Raw genomic sequence first — 20,992 nt, forward strand, 5'->3', positions numbered from 1 at the left:
ACATAAGAATTACAGCTCCCTTAAGGATAGGAACTTTGTTTTGTTCATTGCTGCATCATCCCCAGTGCCTGGAATTGTGCCTCCCACTCCCAAATATTTGTCAAATAAATGAACCTCTACAGTGAACTTGTCATGGTAGGTGAGTGAAGTCATGCTTTTTGAACTCTTTGTTTCTGTTTTTATTTATAGTTGACTTCAGCAGCAAAGGTTTTAGAAAACCTGAGGTTTGGGCTTCTGTTCAAGGAATGAGACCAAGCCATAGTAGTTTTACTCAGCTGATAAGTGCTGGTGATTAAATCATCTCCCCACCATGGAATAATCCCACCCAGCATGCCACAGAGTCCTAGTGTGGGAAGGTCATATCATCCATCAGATACCTGGAAAAGTTATTAGGCATAAATAAGGAAACATGAAGAAACTATAAAAACTTGCCTAAAGTAGTGGCAGTTGGAAAGCCACTTAAAATTTAACATCTCTGAATTATTTTATATTGCTTCCACACTCAAATTTTCCTCTGTATCTGTTTCTTTCTTTTTTTAAAGATTTTATTTATTTATTTGACAGAGAGAGACACAGTGAGAAAGGGAACGCAAGCAGGGGGAGTGGAGAGGGAGAAGCAGGCCTCCCGCGGAGCAGGAAGCCCGATGTGGGGCTCGACCCCGGGACCATGACCTGAGCCAAAGGCAGACGCTTAACGACTGAGCCACCCAGGCACCCCTGTATCTGTTTCTTAATACGCAGTGCATGTGTAAGAAAAAGCATTTCTTGGGGCGCCTGGGTGGCTCAGTCGGTTAAGCATCTGCCTTCAGCTCAGGTCATTATCCCAGGGTCCTGGGATCAAGCCCCGCATCGGGCTCCCTGCTCAGCGGGAAGCCTGCTTCTCCCTCTCCCACCCCTCCTGCTTGTGTTCCCTCTTTCGCTGTGTCTCTCTGTCAAATAAATAAATAAAAATCTTTAAAAAAACCCAGAAAACATTTCTTTTACATACAGTGAAAATAAAGGATTCCTTTAAAATTATTCAGTGTTGCATTCTTAAAGTTTTCAATTCTTAATTATCCTGCATTTGAAAGTGAAACAGGACTATATAAAACAGACCATTGTTTTTTTAAAGTTAAAATGTACACTAGCCAAAAAAGTGCTGCTTTAGCTCCCTGTGCTTACCCTCCCCCATCCAACATTTTAAGATGCCTGGCCTGAGTCTCTTAGTTTTCCTCATTAAATGATTCAATCTGATTAGTTTTTGTAGTTTGAATTCTTTTATTATATAAATGACCCGAATTGGTATGCCTCTTTGCCCTTTTGAAGCTGATAGGGTCGGTCCTTCCTTCCTTTCTGTTTTAAAAAAAAAAAAAAAAAAAAATTATTTGAGAGAGAGGGAGCAGGGGAGGGACAGAGGGAGAGAGAGAGAGAGAGAGAGAGAGGGAGGGAGGGATAAGCAGACTCCCACCTGAGCAGGGAGCCTGATGCGGGGCTTGATCCCTGGACCCTGCGATCATGACCTGAGCCAAAGGCAGACGCTTAACCAACTGAGCCACCCAGGTGCCCTGATGTGGTACTTCTTTAAATATATTCAGTATATATTCAGAGTCACCCAAACCTAACTGCTGTTACTCTGTGAGATATGTGTATACATGACTGTATCATGGAATACCTGCTGCTATCATTGGCAGGTAGCTTATGGCACCAGAGAGCTGCTTTCAGACCCACCTCTGCGTGGCCTTTACTGGCAAATAGTCCTAAGAGGCATGGGCAATTTTTTGTTGTTGTTGGTGGTGGTGTTTCACAAAATGACATCCTTGTTTCCAACCAAGTAGTTGTTTGATTGTGGTTATTGGGAAGAAGAGTCATGGCCAGCATTGAAGCAGACCTGCCTGAACCTTTTTGTTGAAACTGCCTGTTGTTTGGTGTGTCTGTTGGAACTTTACACCCTGTGGAAACTTTACACAAACATTTCTGTATTGACGGACTTCTCATATGTTTGACAGAGTAAATTATCAAGTAATTTAAAACATGTCAAATGATTTTTATAGTAGATACAGTGATTTCCTTGAATTAAATTTAGCACCTTGAATTAAATAAATTCGTTATTACCCCTAGACTTGAACTGTCTCTTGAATTTAATCCTTCCATCCTCCACCTGCTGGATATACATCTACTTAACATTGCTTCCTTGGAACTACCTTTCATTTCTTTTGCTTTTCTTTTTTTTTTTTAAGCTTATTTATTTTTAAGTAATCTCTATACCCATTGTGGGGCTCAAACTCATGACCCTGAGATCAAGAGTTGCATGCTTTTCTGACTGAGCCAGCTAGGCATCCCACCTTTCATTTCTTAATGATACTGTCCTTTTTCCACTCACTGCAGGCCTTAACATTTTGGAGTTATCTTTGACAACTTGCTCTGCCTCTTTTTTTCCTCCATTTCTAATCAATTACTAAGCTCAGGAAATTAATGCTTTTATTCACTTTGATGTCTTCCTCTGCATTTTCTTTTTTTTTCTTTTCTTTTTATTTATTTATTTTTTTAAAGATTTTATTTATTTATTTTGACAGAGAGATAGACAGAAGAGCACAAGCAGAGGGAGTGGCAGAGAGGGAGAGGGAGAAGCAGGCTCTGCACTGAGCAGGGAACCCGATGCGGGACTCGATCCCAGGACCCTGAGATCATGACCTGAGCCGAAGGCAGACGCTTAACCATCTGAGCCACCCAGGCGCCCTTCCTCTGCATTTTCACTACAGTTGAGATATTAGGCTGTTAGCAGTTCATATCTGAACTACTAGTCGAGGAACATCCTAAGTCAGTTTTCCCCTCCAGACCAATATACTTGCTGCTTGTTGCTGTTTAACACCACCACTTTTGTGTTATTATTTTCCTGCGTATAAAGCTCTTGATTTCATGCCATTGAATTAAATCTGACTCCTTAGCCTGGCATTGAAGGCCCACAGTTGTGTCCTGCCTTTCTAGTCTTCTCTGCTTGAACTCTCTCTTGATATTCTGACTTCTACTTCTCAAAAATGTCATGCTTTCTTCCTACTGTGGTATTAATAGCCATTCTCTCTTGAATTATCCCTGTCCTTTTTTTTTCTTTATTTAGATCCCACCCATTCTATAAAACCCAGTTGAAATTCTTCATCTGTTGTGAAGCTTCCCTGCACTGTCCCTCATCTGAACTCTGAGCACATGCAGGTCATTGAACATTGTAGTACTCTGACACTTGAACTATGTTTCATCATTTCTTGTTTGTAATACTTTTTAAGTGAAATGTGTCTTCACATACATTATTTCATCTGTTTTTGGTTTTTTGTTTTTTTTTAAATCAAAGAGACTGAGCATCTCTTCTTTTTAACAAATGATTCTTTATTATCCTAAAGTAAAAATCATAGGTAGTGGGTACCTGGGTGGCTCAGTCGGTTGAGCGTCTGCCTTTGGCTCAGGTCATGATCCCAGAGTCCTGGGATCGAGGTCTGCATCGGGCTCCCTGCTCAGTGGGGAACCTGCTTCTCCATCTCCCTCTGCCTCTTCCCTCTGCTCATGCTCGCTCTCAAATAAATAAATAAAATCTTAAAAAAAAACGTAGATAGTGGGGTGCCTGGGTGGCTCAGTCGTTAAGCGTCTGCCTTAGGCTCAGGTCATGATCCCGGGATCCTGGGATCGAGCCCCGCATCGGGCTCCCTGCTCAGCGGGAAGCCTGCTTCTCCCTCCTCCACTCCCCCTGCTTGTGTTCCCTCTCTCGCTGTGTCTCTCTCTGTCAAATAAATAAATAAAATCTTAAAAAAAAAAAAAATCGTAGATAGTATAATGTATCTACTGACATAACTAAAAAGGAAAAAATTGTAATATGTATTTCAGTATTCAAGTGCTTAGCCAAAATTACACTCTAGCAAGAAAAGGTCCTGCAGATTTATAGACCTCCCAACTTTTCTTCTGTATTGTGTTGTACCTTTTAAAACAATAAGACTAAACTCGATACTTAATATGGTTTGTATCTCAAGTTGTAAATTATGAATAGCTTTATTTCCCATATAGTATGTGGTTAATATGGCCTCTAAGTTACAAAATTTAAATTAAAAGTTATGGGAGACAAAAATCCTACTTATAAAATGGTTTAAAACACTTTATCGGGGCTGCCTGGGTAGCTCAGTCATTAAGCATCTGCCTTCGGCTCAGGTCATGATCCCAGGGTCCTGGGATCAAGCCCCACATCGGTCTCCATGCTAAGCGGGAAGCCTGCTTCTCCCTCTCCCACTCCCCCTGCTTGTGTTCCACCTGTCACTGTGTCTCTCTCTCTATCAAATAAATAAAATCTTAAAACAAAACAAAACAACACTACATCATTGCATATTTAGCCTCCTTTTTATGGTTCTTAGTTAAAATTTTTTTTTTCTGGAAGTTATGGATGTAATGTGCTATGTTGACTGATTCCTTAATTTTAGGATTTTAATGTTTTATTGTTTTGGGGTTTTTTTTGGATTTTTTTTGGATTTTAATGTTTTATACAGTTTTGTTTATTTATGTGATTTCATGTCATGTAACAGACCAAAAGAATGAGTTGTCTGCAAATACTGAGAGAAATCATTACAAAGGAATCAGGTTATGGGGCACCTGGGTGGCTTAGTTGGTGCTCAGTGGGGAGTTTGCTTGAGATTCTCCCTTTCTGTCTCCCTCTGTGCCCCCCCTGCCACTTGCTCACACATGCGTGTGTGCACGCTCTCTCAAATCTTAAAAAAAAAAAAAAAAAAAGTCGAGTATGTATTTTATCTCTCTAAAGGTCAGATTGTTGCTGAGTTGTGACAAGAATTATTTGTGTTTAGACCATACTCCTTCCGCCCTTATCTTTTTCTTACACCTAAAAGATCGCTTGGTAGGGATGCCTGGGTGGCTCAGTCGGTTAAGCATCTGTCTTCGGCTCAGGTCCTGATCCCAGGGTCCTGGAATCGAGTCCTGCATCGGGCTCCTTACTCAGCAGGGAGGCTGCTTCTCCCTCTGCCTGCTGCTCCCCCTGCTTGTGCTCTCTCTCCTTTCTGTGTCTCTCTGACAAATAAGTGAATAAAATCTTTTTAAAAAAAGCCCCAAGAGTAAGTCTAGATCTCTGATCTTCGTTTTTTAAACTACTGGTGCCTGTAGTGGCAAAGGTTTAGCTTAGAAACCATCAGAAATGATGATTGATTGAAGAAAAACCCTTAGATAGAGTATGTGTAGCTTCTTGGAAAGTTCCGTCTGTATAGTTCTGTAGTTTCTAAAAGCATGATGACGCCTGATTGGGCTCATTTTGGGCAATTAAACATTCTAAAATCCGTTGACTAGTCAACATTATAACAATTTAAAAATAATATATTGTCACGGCATTCTAACTTACAGAAGTGTTGTGGGGAGATTTAAGTGGTTTAACTTTATTCTTAGGATATTTGTAAAACTGCTGGTTTTTCTTTTGCAGATTGACTTGTGAAACCTTCTAATAGAGAAACTTCTTGGGACAAACTTCACTTGGTAAGTTTGTCATACCCCTCCCCCCACTTTGTGCTGTTTTGAGCAGCAGAAACTAATTTACAGATTAATTGTGGGGGGTCTGTTTGTCCATGTACACAATTATTTAGATGAGCTTTTGTATGTTCATTTTAATGTCAGATCTCTAAATATTTTTTTTTTTCACTAGGGTCAAGGCAGATTATTTTTTCCATATATAATTTGCTATACTTGGAAACTTGTATTTAAGTTGAAATTAAATGAGTTGTAGCCCTAATATTTTGTTTAGAATAGACAGTTCTTAACAACATGGAATTCTTTTAAATTGAAACTTGATTCTTTTTTTTTAAATTTTATTTTATTATGTAATGTTAATCACCTTCTTTTGAGTTTTCTTAACTTGTTACATTATCTATATAAAAAGGCCTCATTACTAGACTTAGTGGTACTAATGTGACATTTAAGTAGAAAAAAAGAACTAAAAAATTTAACCCTGTCCCCAATGTGGTTATTAATCCCAGTTCTTCTTTTAACAGACTTATGTGTATCCATGACTATTTCAGTCGTCATTACTGCCTCTTGTCTGCCATTGGTTTAATTTAGGAAACTATAATTTTATTGAAAAGAGAAGTTGTTGCTTTAGTTTTAACTTTTTAGATCCACATCAATACCTTGTTCTGCAACCTTAGCTTGACATTGCCTCCAGAATAAGGATCAAGCTCATTACCATGGCATTTTAGGCTCTTTACAAGTGGGCTTTAAACATTTCCCCCATACACCTAGGGCACCTTTTGCTGTAGTCACATTGACCTATTTTCCTATTTCTCAACTGTTAAACTCAGTTGTTCCAAAAAGCCTTCCCTGAGTGCCCAGACCAGAATCCATTTCTGTCTTTTGCATCCTCATAGAGTTCTGTTTCTGCATCTCTTTTCACATTCTGCCTTATTAGTTACCTGTTTGTTGACCCCACAAGATTATGAACACCTTGAAGGCAAAAACTATGTTCATATTTGAATTTTCAATTCACAGAGACATTTCCAGAATCCTGGGATATAGGACTTCTCACTATAATTTGATTTTAAGTAGGATTTTTGTTTTTGGTGGGTGTGGGTGTTTGGTAAGAATAAGGAAGAATAGATTTTGTGCCATCTGTTTAATTTAGAAAATTATCATCTAACTTTTAATCGAATTTAGTATGGATTAGTTATAATCTTGATTCAGGGTACTGTTTTTTTCCTTCTTTCTGTATAATGAAGGAATTATATATACTATGACCTTATAGTCTGAGTTGCTCAGTATCTTACTTGGTTGAGTTATTGTTTGTGAGTGTAAGTTTTAGTTATTGAGAAAGAAATTGGGTAATTTCTGCTTTATAGGTGCCTGAAAGATGAGGTAGATATTTTACTTTTGTAAAGATTTCTCAGAAGTTGCATCTATGGGGTGGTACTGATGATGGAGCCCAGAGAAGCTTGCAGATCCTAGCTGTCAAATTCTCATGCATATATTAAGAAAAGAGCAGTCATTTGTCTTTGATGCTTAGAATAAGAATCTTATCCTTTATTTGGCCCAGTGGGTCCACATTAGACCTTTAAAGAAGGAAATGTAATCCTAATGTATTACTTGGCTCTGCAGGTTTAATTTTTACATTGGCATAATAATGTAAGTGTTCACTGATTTTTAATTTTAGAATCATTATTGACTTGAGATGAGTCATCTAAGACCTATATTTGCAAAACAATGAATTAAAGTGTTACTTTTTTTTTTTTAAGATTTTTAAAATTTATTTATTTAGGGGTGCCTGGGTGGCTCAGTTGTTGGGCGTCTGCCTTCGGCTCGGGTCATGGTCCTGGGGTCCTGGGATCAAGCCCCACATCGGGCTCTCTGCTCAGCAGGAGGCCTGCTTCTCCCACTCCCCCTCCCCCCTGCTTGTGTTCCCTCTCTCGCTGTCTCTCTCTCTGTCAAATAAATAAAATCTTAAAAAAATAAAATAAAATTTGTTTATTCATGAGCAACACAGAGAGAGGCAGAGGAAGGAGCAGGTTTTCTGTGATTATTTAAGAGATTATTTTGTTCTTAGGAAGTATATACTAAAGTAATAAGGTGTACAGAGAGGCATGGTTATTTATTTCTTAAAAGGATTTCATTTCTTAAAAAGATTTATTTATTTTAGAGCAAGAGAGAGAGAGAGAGAGAGAGAGAGAGAGAGAAGGGTGAGAGGGGCAGAGGGAGAGGGAAAGAGTCTTAAGTAGACTCCATGCTGAGCGTGGAGCCCAAGGCAGAGCTCAGTCTCACTACTCTGAGATCACGACCTGAGCTGAAACCAAGAGTCACATGCTTAACTGACTGTGCCACCAAGCACCACCACAACTCTCTATTAAATGGTTTTGAAATAGGGGTCCCTGGGTGGCTCAGTTGGTTAAACATCTGTCTTCAGCTCAGGTCATGACCTCAGGGTCCTGGGATCAAGCCCCTCGTCGGGCTCCCTGCTCAGCGGGGAGTCTCCTTCTCCCTCTCCCTCTCTCCACTTATGCTTTCTGTCTTTCTCTCTCTCTCAAATAAATATATAAAAGTTTCAGAAATAAGTAACTGTGTATGGACACACGTACTTTGTGTGTGTGTGTGTGTGTGTGTGTTAAAAAATAGGACCTTGGTGGGAGCTATCCTATCCAAGTTCTATGTATGTAATGGACTATCTTAGTTAATGATTTAAAAGGTGCTTATTTCTCTATGTCAGTAACTATATTAAGCACACCATATGCATTATCCTTTAGCCCTCACAAGTTTTTCATGTAGTTGTTAATTTTTATTTATAGATGAAGAAACAGGCTTGGAGAGGTTAGTATGACTTCCTCTCAAGGTCATAGAGTTAGTAATATGGCAGACTCAGAACTCGCGTCTCATCTCCCTTTAGAGCCATTGCTCTATACCTCTTGTTTTTTTTTTTTTTTTTTTTATTAATTTACTTTAGAGAGAGAGAGTGTGGGAGTGGGGCGAGGAGCAGAGGGAGAGGGAGAGAATCCTCAAGCAGTCTTCCTGTTCAGTGCAGAGCCCAGCGCAGGGCTTGATCCCAGGACCCTGAGGTCAACTTGAGGAGAAATCAAGAGTCCAACCCTAACCGACTGAGCCACCCAGGTGCCCCTTCATTTCTTTTCTTTTTTTTTTTTTTTAAGATTTTATTTATTTATTTGACAGAGACACAGCGAGAGAGGGAATACAAGTGGGGGAGAGGGAGAAGCAGGCTTCCCTCTGAGCAGGGAGCCCAATGTGGGGCTCGATCCCAGTTCCTCGGAATCATGACCTGAGCCAAAGGCAGACGCTTAACGACTGAGCCACCCAGGTGCCCCTTACTAAGTTTTTTTTTTTTTTTCCCCTTACTGTTTTTTTGATTGAGGTCAATATCTTCACACTGTGCCTTAGATTAAGTGAAAACCTTTTATGTAGTATTATTCTGAGTTTCTTCTTTAAAACACTTCTTTGTAAAAGTTTATTTTCCTAATTACAAATGTAAAGTAATTCTAAAAGTATAAAATCTAAATGTCCCCAGGGCGCCTGGGTGGCTCAGTTGGTTAAGCGTCTGCCTTCGGCTCAGGTCATGATCCCAGGGTCCTGAAATTGAGCCCTGCATCGGGCTCCCTGCTCAGCGGGAAGCCTGCTTCTCCCTCTCCCACTCCCCCTGCTTGTGTTCCCTCTCTCCTGTCCCTCTCTCTGTCAAATAAATAAATAAAATTCTTAAAAACAAACAAACACTAAAAGTCCCCACTTCCACTTCTCTTTCTTAGAGGGGTAACTATTGATAAAAATTCCTGTATCATTTTTCTGTGTGTGTACAAACATGCTTCAGAATTAATACAAGTAATGCGTATGTGTATTTTTAATTTAACCTTTTAAATTACAGGACATTGACACTTCTACCAAGTTGCAGTGGGAATTAGTCTTTAGAAACCATACTATAGATGCTTAGAATGCAATTTATTGCTGCTGGATTAGTCCCATAACTTTCTTGCTGTAAGATTATTTTTAGTGTTTTATGAAGAGTTTGATTATGTGCGCACTCTTTACATTTTTAAAAATTCTTTTTATTTTTTTTAAAGATTTTGTTTTTAAGTAATCTTTACACCCAGCGTGGGGCTCAAACCCACAACCCTGAGATAGAGTTGCACGCTCCATTGACTGAGCCAGCCAGACACCCCAGCTGCATTTTTTTAAATTGAGCTATAATTCACATCATATGAAACTTATAGTTTATAAGTTTATAGCTCAGGGATTTTTACAATGTATATAATGTTGTGCTAAACACCACTATTATCTAATCCTGGAACATTTTTATCACCCCGCAAAGATACCCTGTATCCATGAGCAGTTACTTCCTATTCCTTCTTCAACCTAATCCCTGGCAACCACTAATCTGCTTTCTGTCTTTATGGGTTTACCTGTTCTGGACATTTCATATAAATGGTATCATGTAATAATGGGGTTTTTTTGCCTGACTTTTTCACTTAGTATAATGTTCTCATAGTTCGTTCAGTATTTCAGTCCTTTTTATTATGTGACTTTTCAGATGAGCATAGAATATTGGGGCAATAAGGCAGTTTTTCCAAATTTTGCTTACTAAGCCAGTTTGGTTCTCACAGATAGGGAGATCCATTTTGAATATATAGATCAGCACAGAAACATCCTATAATATTATAAGAATATTGTTTTTGCATTTGCAGATTGGTTTTAATCTTTATTATTTCATCCATAGTTTATAACATTTTTCATATTACTGTCAGCCTTAGAAACATGAGTCTTTGCTATGTTTTTGCTCAAATAGGACCATGAGGATTTTCACAAAGGCATTATGGAGTTTGGATTTAACTAGTGGGAATTGGCTGGGTGATATTTAACTTGTTCTTGGGTGACTCTGGTCAGGTCTGCAGGTCCAAGTATGTGTAGTTCTTTAATTAGAATATGGCCAAGTAGGGAGAAAATTGCCAATTTTGTCCTTTTTTTTTTTTTTTTTTTCTTTTTAAAGATCCAGGTGTAAAGGAAAGAAAAGCCTTGCCAGACACTGAAGAAGGGAAGGGGATTTCTCCTCCTAATCTGGGTCTCCTGTCATGGTAAGTAAAAAGAAATAACAAGAAAATTGGAATTGAACTCTATCCTGAAATTAAGTGAACACTAATAGGTCCATACATTTTTGTTTTTGTAAATCATTTTACTTTTCTTTTCCTGAACTCTCTTCTTGTTACCTTTCTTTTTTTTTTTTTTTTTTTTTTTAAAGATTTTATTTATTTATTTGACAGAGAGACACAGCGAGAGAGGGAACACAAGCAAGGGGAGTGGGAGAGGGAGAAGCAGGCTCCCAAGGAGCAGGGAGCCCGATGTGGGACTTGATCCCAGGACCCTGAGATCATGACCCGAGCCGAAGGCAGTCGCTTAACCAACTGAGCCACCCAGGCGCCCGTTACCTTTCTTTTATTGTTTATTTAGTAATAATGGAGCATTTTAGTGTTTTAAATGGTTTATTTAATCCTATGAATTAGATATTGTCTGTTACTTTTCAGTCAGGTAATAAATGGACTCAAGGCTAAAATTCGTGGTTCTTGGATTCTAGGTTTCTTAATCCTTTTCTAGGAAGCAAGATGTAGTGAAAACCGTGTGTGTGTGTGTGTGTTTAGAAGAATTATGATATGGTCATATACATATTCTTTATGAATTCACCTTTCTGGATAGAAGTAAATCCCTACCTTCCCCTTTCTGTGTATTTAAGACAGTATTTTTATCCCAAAGAAGGTGAAGCAGCTTTGCACACCTCCTGCCTACATCTTTGACTGGAAAGAGCATATAATGGATATTTCAGTGACTTGTAGGCCATTTAGGGCTCAGTCCAAGCAGAGAAGATGAGCAATGAGCCAACCACATTTCTGTCAGTCCTGAGCATATGTAAACAGTGCTTCAAGGCTTTTAAGAAATGGTGCTCTGTAATATTGTTCTGCTTCTGCCTTGTTATGTTTCCTAGATCCAAACTCTGTTTCATGCTGGCGCACAAAGAAGGAATTGAAAAGGCCATGTTAATTTCAAGCTTCATTAGGGACATGGGTTGAAAATGCTTTTTAAAATTAAAACCAACTAAAACACAACAGAAAAACTAGTTGTGCAGAAATGTCATACTAAAAGGAGGAGAAAGGTAACTACTTTCATTTTGAAGCTGGGTCAGTTTTTTCTTAGTTTGTGGGTATAACAACTTTTTGATAGATTGTATATCCAAACACTGATGAACTTTTAATATTATTTCTCTAGACTACAGTTTATTTTACTGGTTTTCCCATAGAGTTTTTAATGAATTGAAAAAGTGTTTGCCTAATATTTATATGGTATGTTTGCCAATGCTAATGAATAACAAATGACAGCCTTATAAAAGCAGCTCTGTTCTGTACTGAGGGGTTGTCCTTTATTGTAGACCATGTAGCTAGCAACAGTGCAGTCCTCGTCCTGGTGCAGCTGGGGTCTCTGTTAGTGCCCTGTGGATAGTCTTCTGGTGCACTCGGAGAAGATTTTGTGTGCTGTAGTTGGGGAGCAGTATGGCCGTGTGTCTTTTTTTTTTTTTTAATTTCTCATAAAGTAACATTATAACAGGTTTTTACAAATACTCATTGATAATTCTACTACCAGAACCCATGGTTGTATTCCTTTCTACCTACCTGTATTCCTTTCTACTGAATATTTTTTATGTATTTGGAATTAAAGCATAATTAAATTTCTATTTTGCTTATTTCACTAGAGGAATTAAACATTTTCCCGTGTTGATTCATTGGATTTCTAATGTTCATTTTACTAGCTGTATAACATTTTGCAAGTTGTTGAACCGTTGATTTAATTAATATCAATTAATTGGTATATTCTGTTTCAGCATTTAGGTCATATATACTTAATCATTATTTGTGTAGTGCATTCAGGAGTACTGAAATTTTTTTTGTTTTTTTTTTTTTAAGATTTTATTTATTTGAAAGAGAACACAAGCAGGGGGAGCGGCAGGCAGAGGGAGAGGGAGAAGCAGGCTCCCTGCTGAGCAAGGAGCCCGATGAGGGACTTGATCCCAGGACCTGGGATCATTACCTAAGCCAAAAAAGGCGGACACCTAACCGACTGAGCCACCCAGGCACCCCAAATTTTCTTTTTAAAAATGTATACCTCTGTACTAATTTGAGTAACATCCTCTCTTATGCTTGTAAAGATTCTTAAATGAGATGGAAGTCTTTTTTGGGAGGTTAAGCATTAATAGAATATGTTTTCATGTTTTATGGAAAATCTCAAGCTTGTACAAAGAGAATAGTGCAGTGAACCATCATGTGCATCAATCCACTGCAGTAATCATTAATTCGTGGCCATACTTGTTTCTTCTGACTCCCTCACCATCAACTCTTGGATTATTTTGAAATAAATCCCAAGCGTTGTATCAAGAGAAATTTGTATTTTTGATGGCCTTCAATACCAGTCTTGAGAATAATGACTGGGGGAAAAAAAAAAGAATAATGACTGGAACTGACAATGAGACTGATAATTATTTTCATTTTTACATTTTGTCCAGTATTCCTACACATATTTTACTCTCAGTAGTAGTTTTTTTTTTAAATTCTGGAACGTTGTATATGAATTTAGTTAATAGGCATTTTGACTTGTTGGCAGTCTCTGCTTCCTGTGTTCTTTAAATATTTATTTGTAATGTTGATTTCCCCTCTAAAGCATGGATTACCTTTCTTACCTACATAAGCCAATAGCAGAAACTAGCCTGGAACTGTGGTGACTAATCCCTTTTCAAGATTTTTGTAGGTAGCTCCACTGACCTTATGGAACTGGTAGAGGCTAAGAAGTGCCAGATTCCACAATGCCTGGTGTCCATCAGCAATACCAGGAAATCGACCATGTGGAATACATGCTCCCTAGTACTAATAAATTACTACTTGTAGCCTGGGAGAAATTTTGCAAGCCTCTTATGAGGCCAAGACTTTCTAGTCTGTTTCTTCCTACCCTTTTGTCTCCTTCCAGCTCCTTACTCTATCAACCATCTCAAGTTTGACCTTTTTTTACCCATGAAACTTAAAAACTATAATAAATTAGGCAGTTAATTCGACTTATGTGTTAGCCAAGTAATGTTTTTTGAAATACCATTCTTCTAGGATGTCAGTAACTTGTCCTAATGTTAATTAAGTCTTTGGTGATTAAATGCATATTTATGTACAAGGGGGAAATCAGCTCTAAAGCTTTATAGGTAACTTGAATTGAGATAGTCTTTTAAAAAGAGCCCTTATTTGACTATGAAAAAATATTACTTCATGATCTTGCCTTGCTGACTTAATTTTCTGTTCTCTTATGTTCGAAATGATTCATTCAATTTTCAGTTTTCACTGGCTACTTTGGTTATATACATTGGCATGGATTAGCACCCAAGTGAATGTGCCAGCAAGAATAGATTTGTAATGGCTTCTCATTTTTGGTTTTGTTTTTAGCTTGCCTACGTTATTTTAATTCTGTGCTATTTAAAGGTCAGTAAAAAACTAGGTCCGATAATCACTTGAAGAAATGAGTGCCTTTGTAAAATGATCTTGAAGAGAATAAAAGTTTAGGCCTATATATTTGTGTGAGTTAAAAAGTTAATGTGGTGCTGAGGAGGCATGTTTACAGTGTACTTTTATTACTTTTATGTAATAATTTTTTAAAGATTTTATTAGAGCTGGGGGAGGGGGAGACGGAAAGGGAGGAGAATCTCAAGCAGACTCCCCGCTGAGCACAGAGCCCCATGCAGGGCTTGATCTCATGACCCCCCAGATCACAACCTGAGCCAAAATCAGGAATCAAATGCTTAACCGACTGAGACATCCAGGCACCCCTTTTACATAATAATTTTTAAAGCATTCCCCTTCATAGTGTTTCCTACCTCTCCCCTATTGCTTTATGAGAAAAATCTTCCTAAATTCAAGATTCCTCTTATCTTTTCTTAGTTTTAAGTGTAAACACTCAATGTTCTTTGAGTCAATAGCTAAAAAAAAAAAGGTAACACTTAGAGAAAAATGAGTTCCTTTCAAATATGACTGTATCCCTTGTTATTCCTTCACCCAGTCATTGACCTTGGAGGAAATGACTGAAGAGGAATAAAATGGAACATATTGACACAGATTTCTTCATCTAACAAGTTATTTTGGTGTTTATGGGAGTGGAGCCTTTGTACAAACCTTTGTATACCCCCAAGTAATTATATTTTTAGAGGCTCTAAGCTACATGATATCAACCTTACTAAAATATACTGCCTTAATTAAACTTTTTTTTTTGGTATAAGAAACTGAGTAAGTTTTTATACTTTTGCTTTTATAATTATTAGCCATAATTTCTTTTTTTTTTAAGATTTTTTTTTTTAAAGATTTTTTTAAGATTTTTATTTATTTATTTGACAGAGAGAGACACAGTGAGAGAGGGAACACAAGCAAGGGGGAGTGGGAGAGGGAGAAGCAGGCTTCCCACGGAGCAGAGAGCCCGATGTGGGACTCAATCCCAGGACCCTGGGACCATGACCTGAGCCGAAGGCAGTTGCTTAACGACTGAGCCACCCAGGCGCCCCATTTTTTAAAGATTTTTAAAATTTATTTGACAGAGAGACAGCAAGAGAAGGAACACAAGCAGGGGGAGTGGGAGAGGGAGAAGCAGGCTTCCTGCCAAGCAGGGAGCCTGATGCGGGGCTCCATCCCAGGACCCTGGGATCATAACCTGAGCCGAAGGCAGATGCTTAATGACTGAGCCAGCTAGGCGCCCCTATCAGCCAAAATTTCTTAATTCATCATGGTGAATGCCTCACAGCCCTAGGGATGTGACTATTAACACATGATTGTTTTCAAATATAAAAAACTTTATTTAATGATGACTGAAGTTTCATAAATTTTTTCTGGATTTCATGAACCATTTATAAAGTTGTTACAGTTTTATTTTTAGAACTTGAAGTCAATAATTTCTTTCTGTATTTTAAATATCAAACCTTTAAAAGGCTCGTAAAATTCTTGTGCCTCAAAATAAAGTGGCTCCTTAGAGGGGATGGAATGGGCCCAGTCAGCTAGTAGCCAAGAGACTGATTTTATGGTGGTAGATGGGTGAGGGATTGTTATTCAATCCCTGTATGGCTCTTGTCACAGATTAGCTCTGGAAAAATGGTTTGAGAGAAAGTGACTTCAGAGGAGACCACTTGAATTAGTGTTGCAGTGTAGTAGATAGAGCAACAGTTCTCCAACTCTTTGGTTTGAAGATCCCATCTTACATTCCTAACTTATTGAGGACCCCAGAGGGGGTATGTATGTCTATACTTTATTAGAAATTAAATCTGGGAAGTCTTTAAAATGTTATGTTCGTTTAAAGATAACTAACTGGGGTGCCTGGCTGGCTCATTTGACAGAGTGCGCAATTCTTGATCTTGGGGTTGTGGGTTTGAGCCCCATGTTGGGTGTAGAGATCACTTAAAATCTTAAAAATAAAATAACAAAGACCAACTAAATGTTAACATAACGTTTTTGGGTGCCTGGGTGGCTCAGTTGGTTAAGCGTCTGCGTTCCGCTCAGGTCATGATCCCAGGATCCTGGGATCAAGCCCCACATCGGGCTTCCTGCTCCGCGGGAAGCCTGCTTCTCCCTCTCTCACTCCCCCTGCTTGTGTTCTCTCTTTCTCTCTCAAATAAATAAATAAAATCTTAAAAAAAAAATAACGTTTTTGATGAAAATAACTCTTTCCTCATCCAGAAATAGTGTAACCAGTGGCATTATTAATATTTTTACAAATCTCTTTAATGTTTTGCTTGATAGATAATAGCTAGATCCTTATATCTACTTCTGCATTTAATTTGTTAAAATATGTTGTTGAAAAAAATGTTGAAAATATGAAGTAAATCCAGCCTCACACAGATATGTAGTTAGAAGAATATTTTAATAGTTTTTCTATCTGGAGAATATTGTATATATTCTTCTGTTACACCAAAACAAGGAATATTCTTTTTTTTTTTTTTTTTGGACAAGTAATATTTCTTTAAAGGTTAGTTGCAATGTGGAATCTGAAACCATATCTGTGAACTTACTATATTTACTGTTACATTTTTTTAAAGATTTATTTATTTTAGATGGGGGAGGGGCCATGGGAGAGGGAGAGAGTGTCCTAAGGGGACTCTGCGCTGAGTGCAGAATTGGACATGGGGTTCGATCTCATGACTCTGAGATCACAACCTGAGCTGAAATCAAGAGTCAGACACTTAACTGACTGCACCACCTGGGTGCCCCAATATATTCTATTACGTTTAAAGCCATTGGTCTATCTTGCACTTTAAATGGATCTTTTATTCATGCATGATTTTGTAACATTACACATTTGTCATTTTGAAAATAATTGTTCATTGAATAATGCCGAAATTCCAAATATAGACATATTTCTCTATATCATTTCTTTTATTATTTTATTATTTTTTATTTTCTTAAGTAGGCTCCACACCCAGGGATGGAGCCCAACACAGGACTTTGAACTCACCATTCCGAGATCAAGACCTGAGCTGAGATCAAGAGTTGGATGCTTAACTGACTGACCCACCCAGGAGCCCCTATAATTTCTTTCAAAAATCACATTTGGGGGACACCTAGGTGGCTCAGTTGGTTAAGTGTCTGCCTTCAGCTTGGGTCATGATCCCAGGGTCCTGGGATTGAATCCCGCATTGGGCTCCTTGCTCAGTGGGAGCCTGCTTCTCCCTCTGCTGCCATTCCCCTTGCTTGTGCTCAGGTGCACTCTTTCTCTCTCTCTGTCAAATAAATAAATGAAATCTTTAAAAAAAGATTTCATTTATTTATTTGACAGAGACAGAGATAGCGAGAGCAGGAACACAAGCAGCGGGAGTGGGAGAGGGAGAGCAGGCTTCCTGCCGAGGAGGGAACCCGATGTGGGACTCGATCCCAGGACCCTGGGATCATGACCTGAGCCGAAGGCAGACGCTTAACGACTGAGCCACCCAGGCGCCCTAAATAAATGAAATCTTAAAAATATATATATATATATAAAAATTACATTTGGTAGTATCGCCTCTGATTTCGTCAGAAAAGTCTGCTTAAGTATTGGGAATCTGTGAAGTTCTTCATTTTAGCAGTTGATGGGTTTTCCAAGATTCAAATGTTCACATGAGAGCTTTATCATTAGTAATTAATGAAGTCATTTGGAGGAAAAAAATCTGCCAGCTTAAGTCTGAATTAGTCTGTCAGTTCTTTCAATTAAAATGGTATTTAATGAAAAAAACTGGTTAGTTCAGCTGGTAACTAAAACAGTTGCACAGACGGTGTACCTTGAGACAACCATAATATTGTCAGTATGTGGCAGAAGTGTTTCATGTTATTTCCTTTATAAAAAAAGACTTACTGAAGGGTCAAGATTTAATAAAATTTTATTTTTATTATCAAGGACATCCTAAGTGAAATTGGTGTCATTGCTTATACTAAGGTGCCAATAGTTTTATCTACTAATTCTTTTTGTACTGTTAGTACAAATGTCAATACAGTGAAAAAAGGCAGATAGGGCGCCTGGGTGGCTCAGTTGGTTAAGCGACTGCCTTCGGCTCAGGTCATGATCCTGGAGTCCTGGGATCGAGTCCCACATCGGGCTCCCTGCTCGGCAGGGAGTCTGCTTCTCCCGCTGACCCTCCCCCCTCTCATGCTCTCTCTATCTCATTCTCTCTCAAATAAATGAATAAAATCTTTTTTTAAAAAAAAAAAAAGGCAGATAATGTCTTTGTACTAATGTGGAGGTGTTTCTGACCACATAGAGCTCCTGAAAGGTCTCAGAATCTGTAGACCTCACTTTGAGAGCCACATTAGTAGTGTTACTGTTTTATGATTAAGATTGCTATTAGGTAAAACCGTAAGTGGGTTTTATAATTAGGATTTATAGGTAGGATGTTATTTATAGGTAGGATTTATTTTTTCCTTTGAGGAGATTTAAAGAATTGCTGGAATTGTGTTAAGCAGAACATATAGGTAGAACTGTCCACTAACTAGTGGTTAAAATTCTTAGTGCTGTCAGGGGAACATGATATGGCTTTTGCTCTTATAAAATGCGCTGTATAAAACAGATTCTGTAATAATTTACGGTTAGGCTTTCCAACAGATTGCTTTTTTCCTGTCTTCCTAAACCATAAAAGTTCATAATATAAAAGACTGCTTTTTTATACACATTATAATTAGTTCAATTCAAGTGCCATTTAGATTAGAATTTAGTGCTTTTTTTGAAATTGTCTTAATAGAAATCTGTTTTGTAATTTAAGGCAGATTAAACTAGGGACAGTGGTTCATACATTTTCACTTTTTGAGGGATTCAGTTTCTAAACTTAAATTTTTAAAGAAACCTTTCTGTTATGGAAATCTCACTTCTAACCAACGTAGACACAATGGTTTAGTGAACCACTGCTTTTCCCAGTTTTCCCAGTTATCCCTCATGGATAATCCTGTTTCATTTGTTTCCCACTCACTTCCTTCCTACCTTCCCCCTTCTAATTATTTTGAAGCAAATTGTAGACCTCACATCATTTCATTCTTAAGTAATTCAGGATATAGCTTTCAAAAATAAGAATTTAAGGTCATAACTTACAGAGAAGAAACTCTTGGTTTGTCTTACAAGTAATGTACTAACAACTTATTTGTGCTTAGTAAAAATGTTCTTAACCTCTCAAGACTTTTTTTTTTTTTTTTTGCACCCATGTATTCTCTGACTAGAGACACCTAATATATTGGCTGGAACACTTTGGGGATGAATATTTTTTCCTTGAGCTTTCTGCCTGTTCACCTTGGTAACTGGACTCTCAGTTGTGATCACACTACTAGACATGGCAGAAAAATAAAATATGGATGACTGAGAGCTTTGAAATTATTTAAAGGTTTTGGGTTTTTCCAGGATGAAGAGACTCGGCACAGCCTTGAGTGCATCCAGGCCAATCAGATCTTTCCCAGGAAGCAGCTGATCCGGGAGGATGAGAATCTTCAGGTAATTACAGGCCACTTTGAAAATTATAAAATAAGTATTTAGCATCATAGTAACAATGTAGCAGAACTAATGGATTGAAGTAATGCACTGTATAATTTTGTTTTTCCCTACCATACACATAGTAGAAATGCAAGCTGGAAAACATCTCTCTTTTTAGAAAGACTTATTTTCTGAGAATTCATTATTTGAGATGATCATATCTCTGTCATTCCTTCAGTAGTCTAGAATTTGAATAACCAGGTATATTTGAATTATGTGGATATAAATCATCCTCTTTAGGTCCCTTATTTATTTATTTTGAGTGACAGGTTTTTTCATCCATTCGTCCAGCCTGTGCTTGAAGACTTTGCTTTTACTGCTTTAGAACTCTGAAAGGTTTCTTCTTCCATTTTGAAGGTTCCTTTTCTTGAACTTCATGGAGAAAGCACAGAGTATGTGGGCCGTGCTGAGGATGCCATCATTGCCCTTTCTAATTATAGACTTCACATCAAGTTCAAGGAGTCTCTTGTTAATGTAAGTGATTACCAACTGTTTTCCCACTAAAGTAGATAGAGAAAGGAAGTTAAAAAAAATTGTTAATGTTCTTAAAGAGAGGAGTGTTATACACAGTTGGATATGAAAACATTGTGTGCTCCGCTTTTCTCTCAATTTAGCACTCAGGGGACACTAGGTTAACAAGCAACTCTTATGCTTGATTTAAAATGATACATGTAGTTGTCAGCTGAATTGTCCATTGTTTAGTAACACCGAACGATTTGTACTAGGTAATGGTGTATCATTAAGCTTTATAAGGGTACAAAGGCTGTATAGGCTTTTATTCTTCAATCTTTAGTACTTACCAGCTGCCTCAGTTGAGTTAATTTTTGGGACCCTAATGTCAAATGATGAGATGTACTTTGAGCTCCATGCAGACTCTCATTATAGGGTGAAGTTGATGCTAATGGCTTCTTAGTGGAATAAGCGTGGATGTTAAATACAATGTTTATTTGCATAATGGACTGTATTACTGAAGAAAAGGGAGGCTCTCAGTTCTTAAGAGTGCATTTGCCCTTTCCAGTTATGAGGGTATTCTCAGGGAACTGGTTCTTCAGTGCACTGCCATCGTGAATGTGCCTTTCACCACAAAGATACGCAAGTGCATGTACTTCCACCAAATGAATGCCTTCTTCCTTTATCCTTTGCTAGTATTGTGGCTTTCTTCAGTTTGATTCTAGCACTGAGAAATGTATTAAGATATTTTATAAAAGTTCAGGACCGTCCTTTCATTCAGACTTCACATTGTGTGTCTTGGGGTTCATTTTGGGATTCTTTGAAATCTGTCACTTAAGTTCATTTTACTTAGTGGTCCAGAAGTTACCTCTTTTGTCATATCTTTTCATTTGTCAAAATGCTGCCATTTTGTTTGTAATTGGCATTTATTATTTATGTAGTATTTATTATTATTCTTTGTAGTTAAATATTTATATCCAGGAGCCGTTGTGGTCTGAATTCCTCCTAGCATCTAGTT

At 38.0% G+C, this 20,992-nt stretch overlaps 1 protein-coding gene across 20 annotated transcripts in view; it reads left to right on the plus strand.

The window, feature by feature from the left end:
- MTMR3 (myotubularin related protein 3) overlaps positions 1–20,992 on the plus strand; it is a 141,879-nt gene that overhangs the window by 77,228 nt on the left and 43,659 nt on the right. For 16 of the 20 annotated variants that reach the window (XM_064578656.1, XM_064578649.1, XM_064578647.1 and 13 more), the window contains 4 exons: positions 5,435–5,487; positions 10,478–10,562; positions 19,396–19,485; positions 19,882–19,998. In XM_064578656.1, coding sequence (XP_064434726.1) covers positions 10,560–10,562; positions 19,396–19,485; positions 19,882–19,998 — 210 coding nt within the window. In that variant the 5' untranslated portion in view covers positions 5,435–5,487; positions 10,478–10,559. The remainder of the gene's footprint in view (positions 1–5,434; positions 5,488–10,477; positions 10,563–19,395; positions 19,486–19,881; positions 19,999–20,992) is intronic. The other 4 variants (XM_064578663.1, XM_064578662.1, XM_064578664.1 and 1 more) reach the window with 2 other exon arrangements.

This window comes from Mirounga angustirostris, unplaced genomic scaffold, assembly GCF_029215605.1.
Source record: "Mirounga angustirostris isolate CCGP_5_RB_7025 unplaced genomic scaffold, mMirAng1.0.hap1 SCAF_14, whole genome shotgun sequence".
NCBI classification, from domain to species: Eukaryota; Metazoa; Chordata; class Mammalia; order Carnivora; family Phocidae; genus Mirounga; species Mirounga angustirostris.